The sequence below is a fragment of the Kryptolebias marmoratus genome, linkage group LG5 (genome assembly GCF_001649575.2).
Source record: "Kryptolebias marmoratus isolate JLee-2015 linkage group LG5, ASM164957v2, whole genome shotgun sequence".
NCBI lineage: Eukaryota > Metazoa > Chordata > Actinopteri > Cyprinodontiformes > Rivulidae > Kryptolebias > Kryptolebias marmoratus.
Genome location: NC_051434.1, coordinates 12,860,158 through 12,878,744, shown reverse-complemented (window position 1 = coordinate 12,878,744; position 18,587 = coordinate 12,860,158). Strand labels below are relative to the sequence as shown.

The following is an 18,587-nucleotide window of genomic DNA, read 5'->3' as shown; positions in this document are numbered from 1 at the left end:
CTCACGCAAGTACATTTCAAACCAGTGCAAACATCCTTGAGATGTTTAGAAAACCTCGTCACAGACATCCAATGAGATAGAGGCCTAAGATCTGTTCATGTGCAACAAAAACGTCTCACACTTTTAATGCGACTAAGATACTAGGAAGAAAAAGAAGCAATGTGTAGTTGTGTATGATGTGCTCTCATGTTTTAATCCAACATTTGCACAGATAACTGGTTTGGTGACTTGACTACAAATTTGAACATAAACACTGAGGTGCTTCAAAAACGCCAGGGGATATATTTTATTTAAAAGGTTAAATCCACAGAAATAACTTATATGATGTCAGAGTTCAGAAAAACTCAATTTTTCCTGTTACGAAACTACCTTACCTGACGTTTTCCCCTTTAAAAGGAAACACTGGCTTAGTAGTTTTACCAAAAAAAAAGACAATTTATTACCAAAATTATTATTAGCAATGCAGCAAAAATGGAAAAACTTTAATGCTGTGATTAATGTCAACTTCAGCAGCTTGACTGGGGACTTCCAGTACAACTAATGCAAAACTTGACTCAGGAGCTCCAGTTTGAATGATGGCAGGTGGGAAAAATAAATCTCTGTCAAAAATTTACAGATAAAAGTCAACTAAAAGCTTTAGTTTGCATCCCACAGCTTATGGTTTTAATTTTTTTCCTCATCAGCTTCATTTTCAGCAGCAAGCAGCTATTCTCGGTAGCCAATAAAGGTGAAAGTGGTGACATGAAATAGAAATTTGTCTGCTGGATGTTTAGGTAACTGCTGATAAAAATAAAGGATTAGATTCCTCTTGAGTTGCCTCACAGACCAACACACAACAAAAGACATCCACGGACTCCCTCATGAGCCAAGTTACCTTCAACAGGATGTCCACATATATGTTGTGCTGCGACATGATCTCCTTGATGTCCCATTTCACTCCGGCCATCAGGAGCAGCATCTGCTCGTAGTCGATGGCCTTGGCTGCAACAATCCAGTATATCGGTTTCCGCAGCTCACTGGCTGTAGACACCGTCTGCGAGCGCGAGGGAAACAAAAGTGACTTTTACAGATTTTGTTACGTTGAATGTGTTCCTAAACGCGATACAAGAAGTCAACGACGGATTAAACAATGAAAAGAATTCACTAGCATTTTCATAGAAGAGGACATTCATTTGATGTTTGTATGAATGAAAAATATTTATGTTTTTGTGACATTTAGTGTCTCGTTTCTGTGAAAACGGATAAATTTAAGTATGAAAAATTTTATTCTGATCACTGAAGAAGCAACAAATTATAAATGTATCTGCTTAAATAACACATTTATTCATATAGCCTCTTTGCAATACAAATTACATAATGCTTCACAATTAGAAAGAAATCACAAGATGATAAAATGCTTTAATAAAAAATTCACAAACCTAAAAGACCAAAGAAGGCAAAAATAAATGAGCATAATGTCTAATTAATGAATACATTTGTAAGACCTGATATAAACTATAACTAGATAATTATAACTTTGATTATTTAAAATAATAAATACTCAAAGCCTCAGAAGCATTCAGATGATAAATTTGCAAAATTATCAAGTTTCTCTTTTCCTCTGAGTAGAACTTTTATTTAAGATAGCATTACAAAGACAAAGGACTTTAATAAGTACCACTGTGGCTGGCCATGTTGACAGGATTAAACTTATTTTGATCATTTGGTCAGGAGCTTTTCGGATTACCACACCTGGGAGTAAAACTGTTGTAGGAAAGGTTTCTTGGCTGCAGGCATCATGGTGTCCAAGTGGGACTGCAGGGACTCGAACTGCTCGGCCAAAAACACACTAAAAAACACAAAATTAAAATTAAAGCAGGCGCGTCCTAATACGTCCTTATATGAGCATTTGCAGCGGCAAATAAGAGAAGTTATATTACTATTGATTGAATTTACTGCAGTAGTTTGGCTTCTTCACAAACGACTCTGGCGTTAGCAGATTTATCATGTTCGATGGCAGCGCTCGACTTCTGCATTGATGCGTCACCTTCAGTGACGTTCACTCAAAAGCCCTGGAGAACCTGCGAGAAGCTGCTAATCTTTGACCCGTTGTTCCGCCCACCTGCTTTCAACTCGTGATCAATAAAGTTTAATGTATCAAATTATGTAGCTGAACAGATTTCAGCGTTCCCGCACCATAAATCACCCTCTGGTTTTGTTGAATTTATAGTAACATTGTCCAGAAAACCTCACACCTCCAATTTTCAACGCTCGCCCTCCCAAAGCGAAGCGTTATTTGAGCACAACTAATCAGTTTTTAGGAGGAATTAATCTGATTTATTCGTGAACAAAAAAAACAACCGTTCCACTGCGTATCCTGGTCTGACTAAATAAAAACTGCGAGGAACTGAATAAAAACCAAGTGAGCAGGTTTGAGTGGGAAGAGGTTCAGAATTCAGCTTTAAGTCAAACAAAAAATGGTTCTGGTCGTGCAACAAGGCTCAAGGAAGCAATTTAACCACAGGTAAAGGTTAGAGGCATGACTGAAAAGCACATTTTAAGAAACTAGACTCATAGGTGTCTTATATATGAACCCAAGTGTAGCTAGAATTCCTTCAGCAATAAAATGAACAGATTATATCCGACACACCAGCTTGGAGTGTCCAGAGTGTATCAATAATTTGCGTCCTTGCTGGAGACGCAAGCATCTGTGAGGAAACGGCCTTTACATAAGAAGGTCAACTTAATGTCAGTCAGCGCTGTTCGGTCCGACCCTTAAAAAACGAGCCCAATGGACTTTTGTTCTTTTCGTCGAGCGGAGAAAATCGTGTTACGTTAAGCTGGAACATCTTGTTTGCCTCGGCGACACTTAGCAGCATGAGGAGGAGAAAAAAAAAAGGGAGAAGAAAGAAACAAAAAGGGCGAACAGCGGTTCGCAGTTATCTGATCACGGTAGGGAGAACAAAACGGCAGGACAACAGCTGGAGGGCTGAACAACAGTAAAGTGGTCACTTTGCTCAGATCTGTAAGAGGTTTCTCACATGCTGCTGAACCAGAAGAGCTGTTTTTTGATGTTTAAAATGACATGTCAGAGGTTGTTCGTTGTTCTTAATAACACTTTCAAGCAAAACAACTCCTTATGCCTTGAAGTCTACCTTATTTTCCTCTGAGAATCATTTCCTTTCAAACTTTATCCAAGACACACACTCACCTCTGCACTTTAGCTCTTTTCCTTTCATTATTCTCCAGAGCTTGTTGCCTGCCTCAAATACACAACTTCGTTTTGTTGTTTTTTTGTGGGAGGGTACAGACCTATTCAGCGTTTTTAGAGCAGTGTTGTCTGAACCCCTGCTTTACAGACTTTCACGATAAAGCTGTTGTTCTACACAGCACACCTCTCAGGATCCAGGGGGCTGTCAGCACCGATGATGGCTTGACCTAATTATGTGCAAGGGTGGCACTGAGCGGTGTGTGTTTTTAAGACGGCGAGGGAGAGAAACCACCGAACAAAACGCAGAAAACACAGCTGAAGATTGAGTGAGTCTGACACAAAGAGGAAAATATGAGGAGAGAGCCTGAAATTCTTTTTTACAGGAGGTGAAGTAACTTTTCTTGCAGGGTGTGTTCGCACGAAATGAAAGGTAGGATAAATCTTTGATGGCCCAGATGTTCAACACTTCCTGTCGGCAGCGAGAGAGAACCAGAACCTTCGATGAGCTTTAGTGCCGAGTTACGTCACACCCGTGATGACACAAATCAAGTCTGAACATCTGTGATGCCATCTATATCACAGATAAATGGAACAACATCAATTAGACATGTTTTCATCAACGTTTCTTACTAGGTTCTATAATAATTGCTGACATAATGACTTCTTGGTGTTGTGTGATGGCTGCTTACAGAGACTCGGTGGCCACCACCCTCTGGGCCAGCCCGTACAGAGTCCCACTGTTGGTGAGGACCACCAGCTGGCTGAGATGAGGACTGGGCACCTTCTCCTTCCTGTCCTCCGCCGGGCCATGGACTCCTGCGTTCTCCCCTACAGGATCCTGGAAGAAATACGAGCCACTAAGCGTACAAAGGCGTGGACAGGGGGAAACTACGGTACACAAGTTGTGGTTCAAATTCAGATATGATTCTTCAGCACCAGAAGATTCCATCATCACGACAGTGTCATGCAAGAGAAACCGCATAGTTAAAGTCAGTCATTTTCATTTAGGGTATAGACTTGTGTATAAAAATGAACAATCCAGGAGACCATCGAGTGACAGAGTAAATGAAACAATAACTCTTACTGAGATGAAAAGGCAGGAAAATTTCTCTTCATACTCTGGAGCAGCTAAATGGAGCCTTTAGCTAAAAAGGCTGCATCCAAACCTCAAGTTTAAAAAAAAAATTAAAAATTTTGAGCTAATGAGCACCAATATTTAATTGGGCTCTACTGAACCCACCAGTCCTTTACTCTATATAAATATCATCAGTTAAATCACATTTGTATTTTATGGTAATTTTTCTGATTTTTTATGATCCTTCCACTCATAAAAGTGTCACAAAGATCCATAACAAAAAAACACCGTCCAGCCTACATGAAGCTCGAGACACCTGCCTCAATTTCCAACTATTATGCTGTTATAATTTAAGGTGATTGGTTTTAAAGACATACTTTCAGCTCATCTCTGTGAAATAAAAGCACTTCAAAGGCTTCATTGTACTCACTGAAAAGAAACAGAGACCATTTAGATATAATATGTAAGTAAACAAATCATTTAGTCTATTTTGCATAAAAAGGAGCTGTGACAAGCTGGCATTACTTGGTGTCCTGAAAATCCAGCTGGGCTCCCCATTACGCATGACAGAGCGAGATATATGTGAAGGTTTTTGACTATCCATGACGTGGGGCCCAGGCCCACCGGTGCAGTCTGGCTGTCAGCAGGATTGACCATGATGGACTCGTGCCGAGTCTTTGATCGTGATTGGGACAAGGTCGTGGAAACAACCTAACACAGATTTGATGCCAGTGATGGCAGCGTTGTGCTAGAGTGGCGTGACCTTGTAGGATGTGGCCGACACCTGACATGGTTCAAGGATGGGTCTAACAGGTCATGCAGGTCGTGAAGGGTATAGTGGGGTTCTCGTTGAGTATGAAATGGGAATTTACTGATAATAGATGTTGTCTAAAACTTGATCATGTGGTCAGTCAGAGTTAAGAAATAAATGTAAACCTGTAACTGTAGAGACATGGGTCTATTTGTGTCCTTATTGTATTTAGGAAATCTGAAGTCCCACATCCCTGCTGTAAAAGGCACCTTTGCTCAGATATTAAAAACAAGTTTAATCATTAGTAACTCTGACTTACTGTTGTTTTCTTCCCAAGTGCTACAGTTACGAAACTTTCAAATAATGCTTGTATACAAACTTAATCTTAAACTCAATCATCAGCTACACACACTCTGAAGTTCTGGTGACTAAACTCTTCTCAGGCGTCTACACTTTAATTCTTCTCGGCCTATTTCAATCTCTATCTCTATCGAGCACGATCTTATATCCGTTCCTTCGAAGAACAACTGAAACGGAAAAGGAAAGAATTAAACCCCAAGTTCTTCCCCATCGATCATAATATTCTGTATTTGCATAAAAAGCCCATCACGATTCCATACAGACGGGCAGATCAACATAAGACATTACTGCAAACGGGAAATCTGATGCATTATGGTGCCGTAACGTATCATACTGGTGCACAGGGTTTTCACGCTGCTGCTGCTGCAAAGCCTTTTAAAACAGCCTCTGGCAGATCAATAGCAATCAGGCAGGTAATGAACAAATAAGAGCTATTAATACCGTACCATAACATCCACTTACGTACTGCAGTCTGGGTATAATATTGTGTATGAGTATTGTTTTTCCCAGATGAGCCGCAAAAAGCTTTTACAATTGAGACAGCATCAAGCATCCAAAGAAAACACGACCCATTTTAGAACTGAGGTGTGAATCAAAGCTGAATGTCAAAATAAACAATAATTTCTTTAAAAAAAAAATATTAAAGCGGTTGAGGTAAAAGGCCTAAATGCATCAACTCCAGAGCTTCCAGAAAACAGAGAAATGATCAGAGCTGGAGATAAAACGATGTTGTAAAGCAGGGCGGACAGTTTTGAAAGAAGACGTCTCGTCTGCCTGTAACAGCCGTCGCTTCACTCAAATAAGATATAGTAAAAGGTCCAGCACACGCACTGCAACAAAAATGCGCAGTATGCAAGCTCTGAAGACAAATTTAAGATCTGGCCTCCTCGTATTTGACAGCTGCAACCATTCCAGAGTCTCCGACTCATCTCCTTGTGTTCGGAGTTGCGAAGAACGTTATCAAGCTTAAGAGTTACACTTAAATGGTTAGCTTCTGCATACGGTGAGAATCTCTGGGCTTTTTTAAAACAAATACAAACTTTTTCTTCTTTGGCAAAGAAGCTGGAGTGTGTTTTTGAAAGCACCTGCTCACTGTTCCGTATCCAGCTGGTTTTGGAGGGATTATAGTGATTTAGATCAACTAAGTTCAAGGCAGAGATGCTACTTTTTAGTTATTTGTCAATATATCACACAGATTTTTTTCAGTTTTCTCGTAATATGCACCAGCTTCACGTTCTTTCAAGTGTTTTAAAATGTTTTTGCTAGCTATTGTTTTGCAGCAGGATGAATTTGGCTGCTAAACAAACCCCTCGGTATCGCAGACGAAATAATAATCTCAGTCGTAATTTATTGAGATTGTCCTTTTGGATATCAAACCATTTTAGCCTGCTTTAAATAAAGACTTCAAAACGAAAGGGAAAAGAAAGATTTATGGTAAGTTTGCAGTTTTAATGCGGTCCAAATCAATTTTAGTTTGGCAAAGTTGATGCTTATTTTTAACCTGTTGTCACGCAATAAAAAATTGCTCTAGCCTCACCATAAACTCAAGTCCTGAGTGATATAAATCCACTTTATACTGCTATAAAAATGTCACCTAGGTTACCAAATACTGTAAATAATAAAAGCAACTAAAAGAAGGCCAGTCTACAGTTTTTCAAGCCTATTGTGGCAAATAAACATGACAGATGTGCAGCTGTTATCCAGAAAAGCCATTAGTGCCCAGTTTTAGCAGCAACACATGATCTACGATAATTTGCCAAAGTTGCACAGAAACATGCATAGAGACACTTAAATGCAGAAATATTTAGTTTTTCTCAACATCAGGCCTTACTTGAAAAAGGGATTTCCAGCTTGCTTCCTCACGATTTTCATAAAAAAGACAGAAACTACCTTAAACATGGGTAAAACCTTTTTATTTTTTGCTAAATCAAGCACAAACGTTTATTGAACGCATTCTTTCTGCTAAAATGCAAGCTTCTGGGAGCGCGTGTGACTCTGCAGGGACACCTCAAGTAAAAGAAAAGGGTTGTCTGAAAATGCTGTGTGGATAGAAAGAGAAGGAAACACAAAACATTGGTGACATTTAGAGTTTTTTGTTGGGACTTTTCCCCCCCAGTTCTACAGAAGGACAGAAACAGAATCTCAGATGAGGGTCAGGTCCTGAGAGCTTCTAACATCAATAAGGTTTTCTCAGTTTAAACATTCAGGGTACAACCTAAACCGGCATGAACGCTTGTTTATCAGAGTTATTTAATAATATAGCATAGTTTAAAGGGCAAATTTGATTACACAATAAATAATACCATTGCTATAAAGCCATTTGGTGATTTCTTAGCTTTCATGGTACCCTTTTAGGGGATACTTTGGATAAAATCCACTTTATCATAGGTATACAAGCACGTATACCTATATTGTTCCTCAACATGTCACAGCTTTTTATGTCCCATAAATAAATCAATACAAAGTTACTGTCTTCTTGAGTTGCGGTGATTATTTTTTTCTTTTGTAGCGTTGAGGAAAAATAAGATTCAGTGACATGGCTTTGTTATATGCTGCAAAATCGTCATGCGGATTACGCGTCGGATCAAACCCGCCCCCTTCCATCGACACGGCTCTCCAGCTCTGAGGCTTTCACTCAGTCATTAACTTAAGACATACATATTCTACCAGTTTCACAAGGGCAAAAAAATAGTCTAAAAACTCTCCAATCTTCAACAAACTTGGGGTATGACAAACAATAAATGGCTCAGATTTGCAAGCAAACTAATTAAGATTTCAGCCTTAAGTATAATCTCATAAGTAAGCAGTGCAAACCGTGTCCTGTCTAGTTTATTTGATATCCTGGAAGATAAAACTGTGCCAGAAATTATGTCTCCCCTTCTAGGACGACATTCAAAATGATGGATGGAGTCAGAGAGGAAAAAATAAAAGTAAACTAGCATCGTGTGCTTTCTTCGATGGCGAGTGTGTGCAAAACTAATGCCACGCTGGACAAATTAGGAGTCTGTGATCGATTTTTCAAAGTCATACCAAGAGGCTGAAGAAGGGGGACGAGGCAGAGCTTTCCAAAATCGCTCGCCTTGCACCGAAGAAGTTCTACCTCACTTGATTTACATTCTGCAGCTGCTGAAGATATCTAAAGGGAGTTTTAATTGTTCCCCGCTGTTTGGATGAAACAAACACTCAATTAGATTTTTTTTAATAGCAGATTTCTTTTTTTAAGCAGCACAGGCTCTGTTCACTTAAAATGATGACAACTGTTTCAGTGTTAGAGATGAGATCAGATGAGTTGGTGCCGAAGATTTGCTGTCTGTGACATTCAAAACGGGAGAATTTCTGTGTTGAATATTACCGATTCATTCTTCATCAAAAGAAAGATTATTAAACACAGTACTATGTCTCCAGTTGTAGCTGGACCAAGTTTCTAAAGGAACATTTTAATGGGTTTTTTTGGGGTTGTTTTTTAAGAAAATGCGTTTAAAGTGCAGTCAGGCATGGCCTAAGTGTTCAACAGTGAAACTCTGTCAAATGGCAGGTGCTGCATTTGTCGCAGCAGTTCTCAGTGTCAGGGCTGAAGGCTAAGTACAGATTGTTCACTCTGAACGTATTCATAAATCATTCAACTTTTCAGAGGGAAAAAAAAGAAAACACAAACTCCCAAAGGCAGCAAATTTTCTTTACAACTTATGTCAATTTAGAAGATGATGGAAACGTTCACATCAGTGCATTCATGTAAATGACTGAGGTTCTGACCCAGTTTAACCTGAGGAAACGGTTCACCCAGCAGCTAAGAAAGTAAATGTAACAGATGAATTATTGGTGTATAAATGTAAACAAGGCATAGAGCTTTTGATACTTTTAATAACTTTTGCAAAGACAGGCTTTTAATTCAAAACAATTTTAGAAACAAAATATGGCTTGTAAAAACGTATGAAAAAGTAAAAAAAGGAATGCGAGAAATTATAATTTCGTTATCAACTTGTACACTCTAATTTATCTGTATGAAAAGTGTTTATGTTACAGATACTTCTGATCTAATTACTGCTTCATATGAGCGATCAGCCACCACTGGCAAGTGAAGCTAAAAGGGATTTTTAAATCATTGAAAATAATAAAGACAGTTGGTAAGTTATGAGAAAAATGCACTTCAGGGTACAATTTGATATGAGAAAAAGAATGAAAGAAAAAAAAAGTCTTTCGATCATAATAAAACTCTGAAGTACACTTGAGAATGCACTTATTATAAGAAGAGTATTTTGGAAAAACAAAAAATAAAACAAATAAAGATGCTTTATCTACCAAAGGTAGGTAGGTCATATTCCATTGAAAGGATCATTTTTGTTATTGCCCTTTTAAAAGATCTCATATTGATACTGGAAGCGTCAGACCACAGCATAAAGTCTTCTCTAGCTTGTAAGAAGGATTCCCAATCTGGCTCTTTAGTGGCTAAATCATGTGAAAATAATGTCTTTTGCTCCCTGAACAGCTTCAGGACAATCTAAACCTGATGAATCCTGACATTATGACCTCCAATATGACTGTCATCAGATAAAAACGATACATATACCGGCATATTGATTGGGAAATGTGGTCAATTAGTACATTTTAGTAGTAAAATGACCACGTGTTTGGAGAACATAAAATTTTAAAACCTAAACCTAAACAACTGGACCAGGCCCAAATAATAATACTTCCTCCACAGACCTTTAAGGAAGGTACTGTAGTTCTGAATGGTGCATACTGTAACTTCATTCTAAACTCTTTTCATCTCAATGTCCATAAATCTGGAACAAGGTGAATATGAACAGACCTTGTGAAATTTAACATTGAGCCCATATGCTCTCTGTCAAACAGAACCCCATTTTTTTAATTGGCTCCAAAGACAAGATGATAGCTTAAAGTCACAAATCTTGAATTTTCTTTGCTTTGTGGATATGTAAGTGATTATTTCAACTGGTAAACATGGCACAAGTCTTACTGATGATTTTCTTTAACATTCAGGCAATTTCAGCAAATGTTTAAATATACAATCACTCAGGATGACTTTCTGACCCCCTTTCCCTTTAAGAAAATTATGGTTTTCTTCTTGAAGCTCATTTTATTTGTCTCAGTAATGCTGTTCGTCTTGTTTACTTGATGCAGACCAATTAATTGACCCTTCTGAAAGAGAACCACATAATTTCCACAACCACAGGATGTGCTTATTCTTTAAGGAATGAGAAGCTACTCTGTCAGAACACAATAACTTGCTACCAGCCGAAACACATTAATCACTGTAGCGTGTTTCCAATTGTAGGCTTTTACTGTACATATTTGCTTAGCCAAACCCAGATGGTATTTTTTTATTTTATTTTTTTTTTTTTTTTGGCAAGACAGTCTAGTTTCAAGACCAGCAGATATCTTCACAGCCTAATCTTTACTGAGCCAACATGAAAAAACTAAATATGCTGTTTTATATAATTTTATCTAATTTATTTGATTTTGTCTTTAAAAAAAGCAAGTGTTCAGTCCAAAAAGAGTAAATATTACAGTTTTTAGGATTTACGGTTTTGCATTTTTCAGTTCTACCTTTCAAATGAACTCCATTAAAACCCAATTAGTTGGCAATTTTAGGATTATGACATAGAAATGTCTAACTGTCATCAAATTTTTTAAGAAAATCAGTTGTGATTAGTATTGAGGATAGGCTTTAAAGTCATGAAATGGAAGTATTATAGAGCTGGGCCAGTGCAATTTGGTGCTGCCCCTTGCAATGTCCTTTCGCCTTGTTTTTGGAGCGATTAAGCCACTCAACAACAAATCTTAAAAGAACATTGCCCTTTTGAAGAACAGACAAAGTAGAGAGGTGAGGCGGCTTCACTAACAGCTACAGTAAAGAAAAAAAAATGGAAAAGCTTCTCAAGAAAAAGGCCAGAAATTTTTTTTAAAAAGAAGTGGTTGTAATGCTGCCCATGTGGGGAACCTGCACTCCTCAATCAAAAAGAAAAGAAGCTGAAGAGGAGTGAGGATACGTGGGGAAGGCACTTCCAAAGCTTTAAAAGTGAGTCTCGAGACTGGTCATGAAAAAGAAACACAGAGGCAGACACGGCAGGAAGTGGAGAAGCAGAAGGACTTGCTGTGCGAGAGACTGCTACCAAAGGAGGAGGGGACGAGGAAGGAGTCAAAGGAGGCACAAGAAAAGATCAAACTACTCATGTTGAGGAGCAATGACCTTCAGGTAACTTTCTCAGCTTCCTTGCTCCTGTTTGGGCCTAAAAGCTTGTTTCAGAGTTCAAACATTAACCGTTCCGATGTACTGTCTCTGCCCCTTTCTCTGAGAGCTTGCACCTAACTGAGAGGAGGCGGACACGGAGAAACAAGCTTTTAAAAATAAAAAATTGAAAGCCAAAGGAAAAATGACACACAAGGGAGTAAGAAAAATGTGAGAAGCAAAAAGAATTATGAAGACAAAATAGAAAAGGTGGAAGGAAAGCCCATGAGGGGATGCAGTGCGAGACCTGGCGAAGAAAAGTAAATGAGAAAAATAAAGTGGGTAAAAAGAAGAGAAGAGGAAAACTCCCATCCCTACCCCACTAATAACCTTTACGCTTTCCCCCTATCCCCAATTTCACTTTATCCCCCCACATCATCAAGTTTAAAACATTTGCTTGTTCCTTTGTAGCTTTATTTCTGTAAAACACATCATTTATTTTAGACTTCAGTTAGGACAGTGATGTCCAAACCTGGTCCTGGAGGGCCACTACCATGCCTGTTTTAGTTGTTTCCCTGCTCTTCAGAAGGTCTTTAGGTTCTTAATCACTCAGTGACAAATCAGGTGTGTCAAAGCAGAGAAACCTTTAAAACATGCAGGATGGTGGCCATCCAGGACCAGGATTGGACACCACTGAGTTAGGAGGTAAATGCTTGATATGATACTTGAAGGGAAGGAACCGATCGCAGCTTCTTTAGTTAATGTTCTCTTCAGGTGGGTTTATAACTCATTTAGCCGTTTCACAAATATGAGTCAGCACTGACATCTGCTTGGTTTACTTTAACAATGAAGAAGAGCCGGACATGAAGTGTAATCTGGAGTTTTTAATACCACTAAATAAATTACTTTAGTAGGAGAAAATAAACTCACCTGCTGATTTACGCTGCTGGTCTTTTAGAGAGACATTTGAAACTTTGATGCATCAACAAAAACATGTATTAAGCATACTGTTTGTAAAAAGGGATTTTACTGCACTGCACACAGGATATGTGCACTTTGTTTTATGCAATAAAACAGAGATGAGAAACAGACTACTCTCACTAAAAGCAGTTTTCAGATCTCAGGCACTGTAGCACAAAAAGGCAGAAGTTTGGGAAAGTAAGTCACAATCAGAAGTAATAAAGGTCTATTTTACTGTTAAATATGCAAACTTTCCACCCAACAACCTATGTGTTTTCATTTTACCACTAGAACGATATCTGGATCATGATATCAAACCCTGTATGAAGTTCAATATATTTATTGGAGCTGTTTGTTAAAATACAAACTTAAAAACTGCAAAAAAAATAAAATAAAAAAATGGTTCCACTAAAAATACAGGTTAAATTAACATTCTGGAAACTCAAAACAAATTTGTGTTTCTTACATTTGTAAGAGAACTCATGAGCTTGCAAGCATTTGTACTTTTTGCATTGTAACTAATAAAAAATGGAAGTGGGAGGCAGACTTTTATGATCTGGTGCCATTAAAAAATAAAAAAAGGAAAAGTAATAGTCCTGCTGTAATTGGTCTAACATTAACACTTCAGACTAACAAGATAAGGGTTTAGCTTTTAACTTTTGACAGTAAGTGCTGAATTGAGTGAATTGAAAAGTTCTCTTCACTCCTTGAGAGAGAAATTAAATAAAATCAAAAGTTTAAAAATGTCAAATAAACCTAAAATCTACTAACTGCTGACAGATGAGTTAGGCTCCCAATAAAACCTATTTGAAGGATGTCTTTTGTGTGAAAAATAAACCATGTGCATCCAAGCATAAAAAAACCAGCTTCCCTATGAAACACTTGGAAATTGCATCTGCTTTATTTGTCACAGGCGTGTCAGTGTCAGATCCCCACACCGAGAACACACCGTTCACTCAGAAGATGTTCACAAATCACAGAACTTGTCAAAGAAAATCTTGACAAACTCCAAGAGGGAGCTCCCGCTCTATAAACCTGACGTCAAATTGGCGAGCGGTGGTTGGGAAAATATGATCGCTTGCGTTTCTCACTGTGAAGATATCCATCTCCGTGTATTTATGCAAGTGATCGAGTTCTAACCGGGTTCAACTTGGTGAGAGATTTCTTCTGGAAAACAAATGAAAAGAGTATAAACAATGGCACATTATCCAGCAGACAGTCATGCTATTTCGATAACCCATCGGAAAACCAAAAAAAGACTTCAATGTGCTAAAGTGTGCACAGATGTGGAGAAATCTGGATCATATTAAGACATCTGTCAGAAACACTGGGATATGAATTTAACATTTAACGTAAAGAGAATAGGATACACATTTATCTGCTTTAAAAATAACCAAAGAGCTCAGTTTGGCCAGATTTTAAATTCATCTATATATAAAAGAAATTACTTCTGAGACAAAAAATAATATTCCTCTTTCTCTCTCCTTTTTTAAACATAAGTAAGGGGAATTTTTGTGTGGGTGGCTAAATGCTAAATAAAATGTACACCAACACAACAGAGCCAAAAGACCTGATTGTTATCAGAACAGCCTTCATCAGTGATAAGAAGGGGAAGAATTGGTGTGAGGACAACATTAAAGCTAAAATATACATATTAATTACCGGATGGATCCAGATTGTTTCATGTCAGCTTCATTTGGTATCTATCTATCTATCTATCTATCTATCTATCTATCTGGGACAGTGATGCTTGTGATGCTGCCACTCTTTCTCGCACCTAAAATACATTTTGGCATCAAGGCCACCAACTGACGAAGCATTTCAGGTGTTATTTTGCCCTCTTCTTCCTCCAAACACATTTGGAAGCGCGCAAAAGAACAGGGTTGTTGTTTTCGCACTTTTTGTTTTACACGTTTTCACAGACTGTCCACAGGAAACAGATCAGGACTGCACGCGGCTCAGTCCATTATCTGTACCCTCTTCTTCTTCTGCCGTGACTTTGTAATGTGTTCAGAAAATCCTGAATCCTAAAACTCGGCTGGATTGGACTACGCGTTGCTCCACAGGAATTAAACTTGTTTTTTTTTCCCTTAAACAGTGCTCTGAGATGATTTTTGTTGTCAACATGTGTTATAAAAAGTATACTGAATTAAACTAAAGTGAGGAAGTCACAATCTAGATGAAATAAACTCTTTAAAAGCAGCTTATAATTATGGACAAAAAGACATTTAGCTCACATTACCTGTGTATGATGAGACTCATGACAGTTATTGCCCTACCTTAGTTTTGTTGCCTAAATGTTCACTTTACTTTTTAAGGACCTGAATATTCTGTGGTAAATATGTTTTCTGAACAGCAGACAGATATAAAGTCATTAACAGGGAATAAAGCAAAAACAAATATTTTGACTAAATCTTTTTATTCCTAAAAATTTATTATGTAAATATTAATGTGACTGCCTAACTTGGGACTGAACCCTGACCTTCAACATGTGATGTGGACATGCTAACCATTGTCCCAACAGAGACAAGACAGGAATCTAGTTATCCATGTGACCCTCCGGTTTTTCCTTTAAATATCATTGTTCCAACTTTCCACTTTTATCCAGGCTTGGGATTAGCAAAAGTGACCCAAAAGAGAAACTCAAAGTTATTTTAGTGCGGGAGGACTGAGCCTCCTGTGAGCGAAGTGGGATGGAGGACAGTCCACTGCAGCACCCGCTGCTGGTTGGAAAGGGCCATACTTGCTTTCATGTCAGTCTCCAAAAGTCGCCAAAAACACCAGAAAAAGTAGCTTTTTTTGAAAAATAGTCACTAGACGGGTGTAAAAACTTGCTAATGACAAAATCTCTAAATTAGCAACACTGCTTGCACCTGGGCCCGCCCTGCTCTGCTCTGATTGGATAAAACTTTGGCTCTGCGTCAGTTTATTCCCTGTATCATAACACTGGATGGCTTTAATGGGACCACAACAAAAAATATGTTTTGTTTTCCTGCATCAAGCTTTAAAGATTGCAATTTGTAGTAGGAATGGTGAGAAATTAATTTCTGATATTCCCAACGGAAAGACTACAAAAAAAAAAAAACCCTGAACATTCAAGCAGGGATTTAAAAACAGATAGGAGCAAATCTTTAAACGAGACAGAAAACAAGGAAGCAGTAGCAGCTTGATGATTATCGGTCCCTACTGTTTTTCCTCAAATAGATCAAAGAGAAGAGCAGAAAGATTTTCCTGAGATGGAAAAAAACAACAAATCCTAATGAGGACACAGTTAACATAAAGGCCTGTATTTGTGTTGGAGGGCAATGTTTGTGCATGTTGCAACTTAAGCGTAATGAGACTCTGCTGCGATTTAAAATACTCACACGGGACATGTAATTCCCATCACCCCAAGCCCCAGGGAGAAGTGGCACCAAAGCTTTACATCGATATAAATGAAGAATTCTTCTTGGAAATAACATTGCAGCTCAAAAAAACAACAAATGGGAAAATCTACCAGCTTCCAGTTAGCTTACTTCTCCACTTTTAAGCTCAAATAAAACCTTTTTGGGTCCGGTGCTAGTGGTGATCCTGGGCTCTGGGAGGCTTGATCTCATTGAGTGTTTTGGTGGATCATTAAGAAACATTTAAAACCCCACAACAAACTTTCTGATCACAAGTTATAAAGAGACTGGAGGCGGTGATCTTTTTGGCATTGTTTCTGGAAAATTACTTAGATTCATCCTCAAAACTTTATTTTAGTTCATCTCTAAGGAAGTAGTTTGATTTAAGCAGAAAACAAATACTCTAAAAACACAACTAACAATTTTCTACAAGCTCATATTTTGTTCTTTTTTAAACAGAGAATGTCAGAAAGGTCATAGGGTTATGTTGGATTTTTGCTTGTTTTCAGCCTGATGTAATTTAAATTCTTCAGGCTTTTTAAACCAATAAGGTAATATTAAAATGGGTAAAAATTAGAGCATCTTATGTCCTTGCGCTTTCAAACAACAACCCTGTAGTGTTATTGAACATACATTTTTAAGAAACACAAGCTAACTTTTAAAACCCAAGTCTGTGCAAAGATGTAAGAGGATCCTAAGCTTTGGTAAACTGTGATAGGTTGGTAATTATGGACCCACACTTGTTGAGAAGGATCCTTCAAGTTGGGAGCAGAAAGTAATCTCTCACTCAAAGTTTCTCAATCTATCACGACTGACTGCTTACCCCCTCTCAAATCCATTCTATAGAAATTTATATCCAAGCGAAATGGACTGGCTGCAAGGCAATTACTGTCAAGTGGATCCTATTGCGTCTCTTTGTCACTCTAATACCTGAAATTTGGTTTTTATTAGATGAACGTCAAGCGGAATTAGAGCCTTCATTTATTTTGTGCGACATTGCGGGCCTCTCTAAGCCTATCTCAGGCAACTTTCCTCATCCCACAGCTGCGGGTCCTTTCACCTGCTCAGGGATGACAAACAACCACGAGACTGAAAGAAAAGCTTTTATTTTATTTTTTTTCCCCCCTTTCAGGCTCCTGGGCTCAGAAAACTAATCGGGGATAAATCAAAAATGACGTGTGCGGAGCCAGAGTTGGGAATAACGAGAAAGTGGAATCTATATCAGAGGGACTTCAAATAAAGTGCATAATTTCACTCATCGCCGTGCCTGGCGCAGTGGGAGGTGTGAGGAGTCGACAGTGGAAGGTGAAGAGGTTGCAGACAGGAGGCTAAGTTAATGCATCCAGTGGGATAAACTGTCTCCTCGATAACAATCAGGAGTACGTTAGCTGCACAAAGACCCCAACAAAACATCAATTCTTGTGACATCCTGTCAGCTACAGGATAAACACCAACACCATCTTCTTAATTACAATATATAATCCCTGTCATAAAGTAATCCCCTCTGGACAACGGCCCTGCTCACAGTGAGACAGGAGGCCACAAAAAACAGAGCAGTGCAAACACTGGCGTGCTCTCAGGAGACATAGGAGCTGAAGGTAACATCAATATTAGACGTTTGCTTCCAAATCCAGTGTTTACAAAGTATTTCAAACTGTAAACCTATATTATAAATCTAAAGGCAGATCACAGTTCTATTTGCGACACAATCTAAATATAATTAGATGCTACAAAGGCAGCACTGTTTATTCCAGAGTAAGGGGTGCTCTCTGCTCCCTCATCACTGGGAGAGAGGACGAATTATCCCTTCTGTGACATGCCGGCCCTGTTTTTGTAAAGGCAGCAGTGCAGCAGATTCCTCTGTTTCTTCTCCCGAGATGCAATTATCAGCAGTTCTCAGGAGTCGGTAAATATTTCACACCACATGCACGTAGCAAACAGCACTGATCTTTGAGAATCAAACACTATTAGCCCTTGGTGTTAATTTCATAATAATGTTTTTTTTTTATTTTTTTTCGAAATGCATGGAATTTACCCCTTTTAAATGTGGGCAAACTGCGCCAGTTTGGGTCACGCCTCCCTTTGCCAGACCTTTAAAAGTGAGACGAATGCGCAAAATCATATTTAGCGCCTAGAAAAGCTGAGCAGCATTTTGTTGAATCTGGACTTGTGTGGAATCCCGATGCTACAAAACTAAAAACATTTGATTCTCCCACTTTGCCTTAATCTGGTAAGTGCCAATAAAAATCAGATGCCTCCATCAAAGGGCAGATGGATCTGTTGTATTCATCATCAATGAATAAAACAGGAGTACAAGGCAGGCTCTTTAAGGCCTAGGTAGATTTAATAAATTTAAATGCAATAAGATGCAGTTTTTTGTGTGCGTCATATCTGTCTAGTCAGTCTAATTTAACCGTGACCACAACATTAGCACTGAAGACACTGAGGTCGACAGACAAAAAAATTCAGAAATAATGGTGACTAATGTGTCAGTTTGTCGGCTGAAGTTCAGAACGTATTGATATATGCGTCTACTTTCTCGCCTGTCAGTGACTCTTTGTGAACATTTCTGCAGGCTTAACAGCAGCCAAGAATACCGATGCCAACACAAAAGTCATCAGATTTTTTTTGTTTTTTGCTGTGGTTTCAGTGCCAAGTTTGGGGGGGGGGGGGGGGGG

General features: G+C 38.5%; 1 protein-coding gene across 2 annotated transcripts in view; it reads right to left on the bottom strand.

Moving 5' to 3' along the window:
- Positions 1–18,587, bottom strand: part of vps50 (VPS50 EARP/GARPII complex subunit) — a 103,860-nt gene that overhangs the window by 10,588 nt on the left and 74,685 nt on the right. For both annotated transcript variants that reach the window (XM_017424682.3, XM_017424689.3), the window contains 3 exons: positions 3,880–4,028; positions 1,732–1,828; positions 875–1,033 (listed from right to left, as the gene is read on the bottom strand). In XM_017424682.3, coding sequence (XP_017280171.1) covers positions 875–1,033; positions 1,732–1,828; positions 3,880–4,028 — 405 coding nt within the window. The remainder of the gene's footprint in view (positions 1–874; positions 1,034–1,731; positions 1,829–3,879; positions 4,029–18,587) is intronic.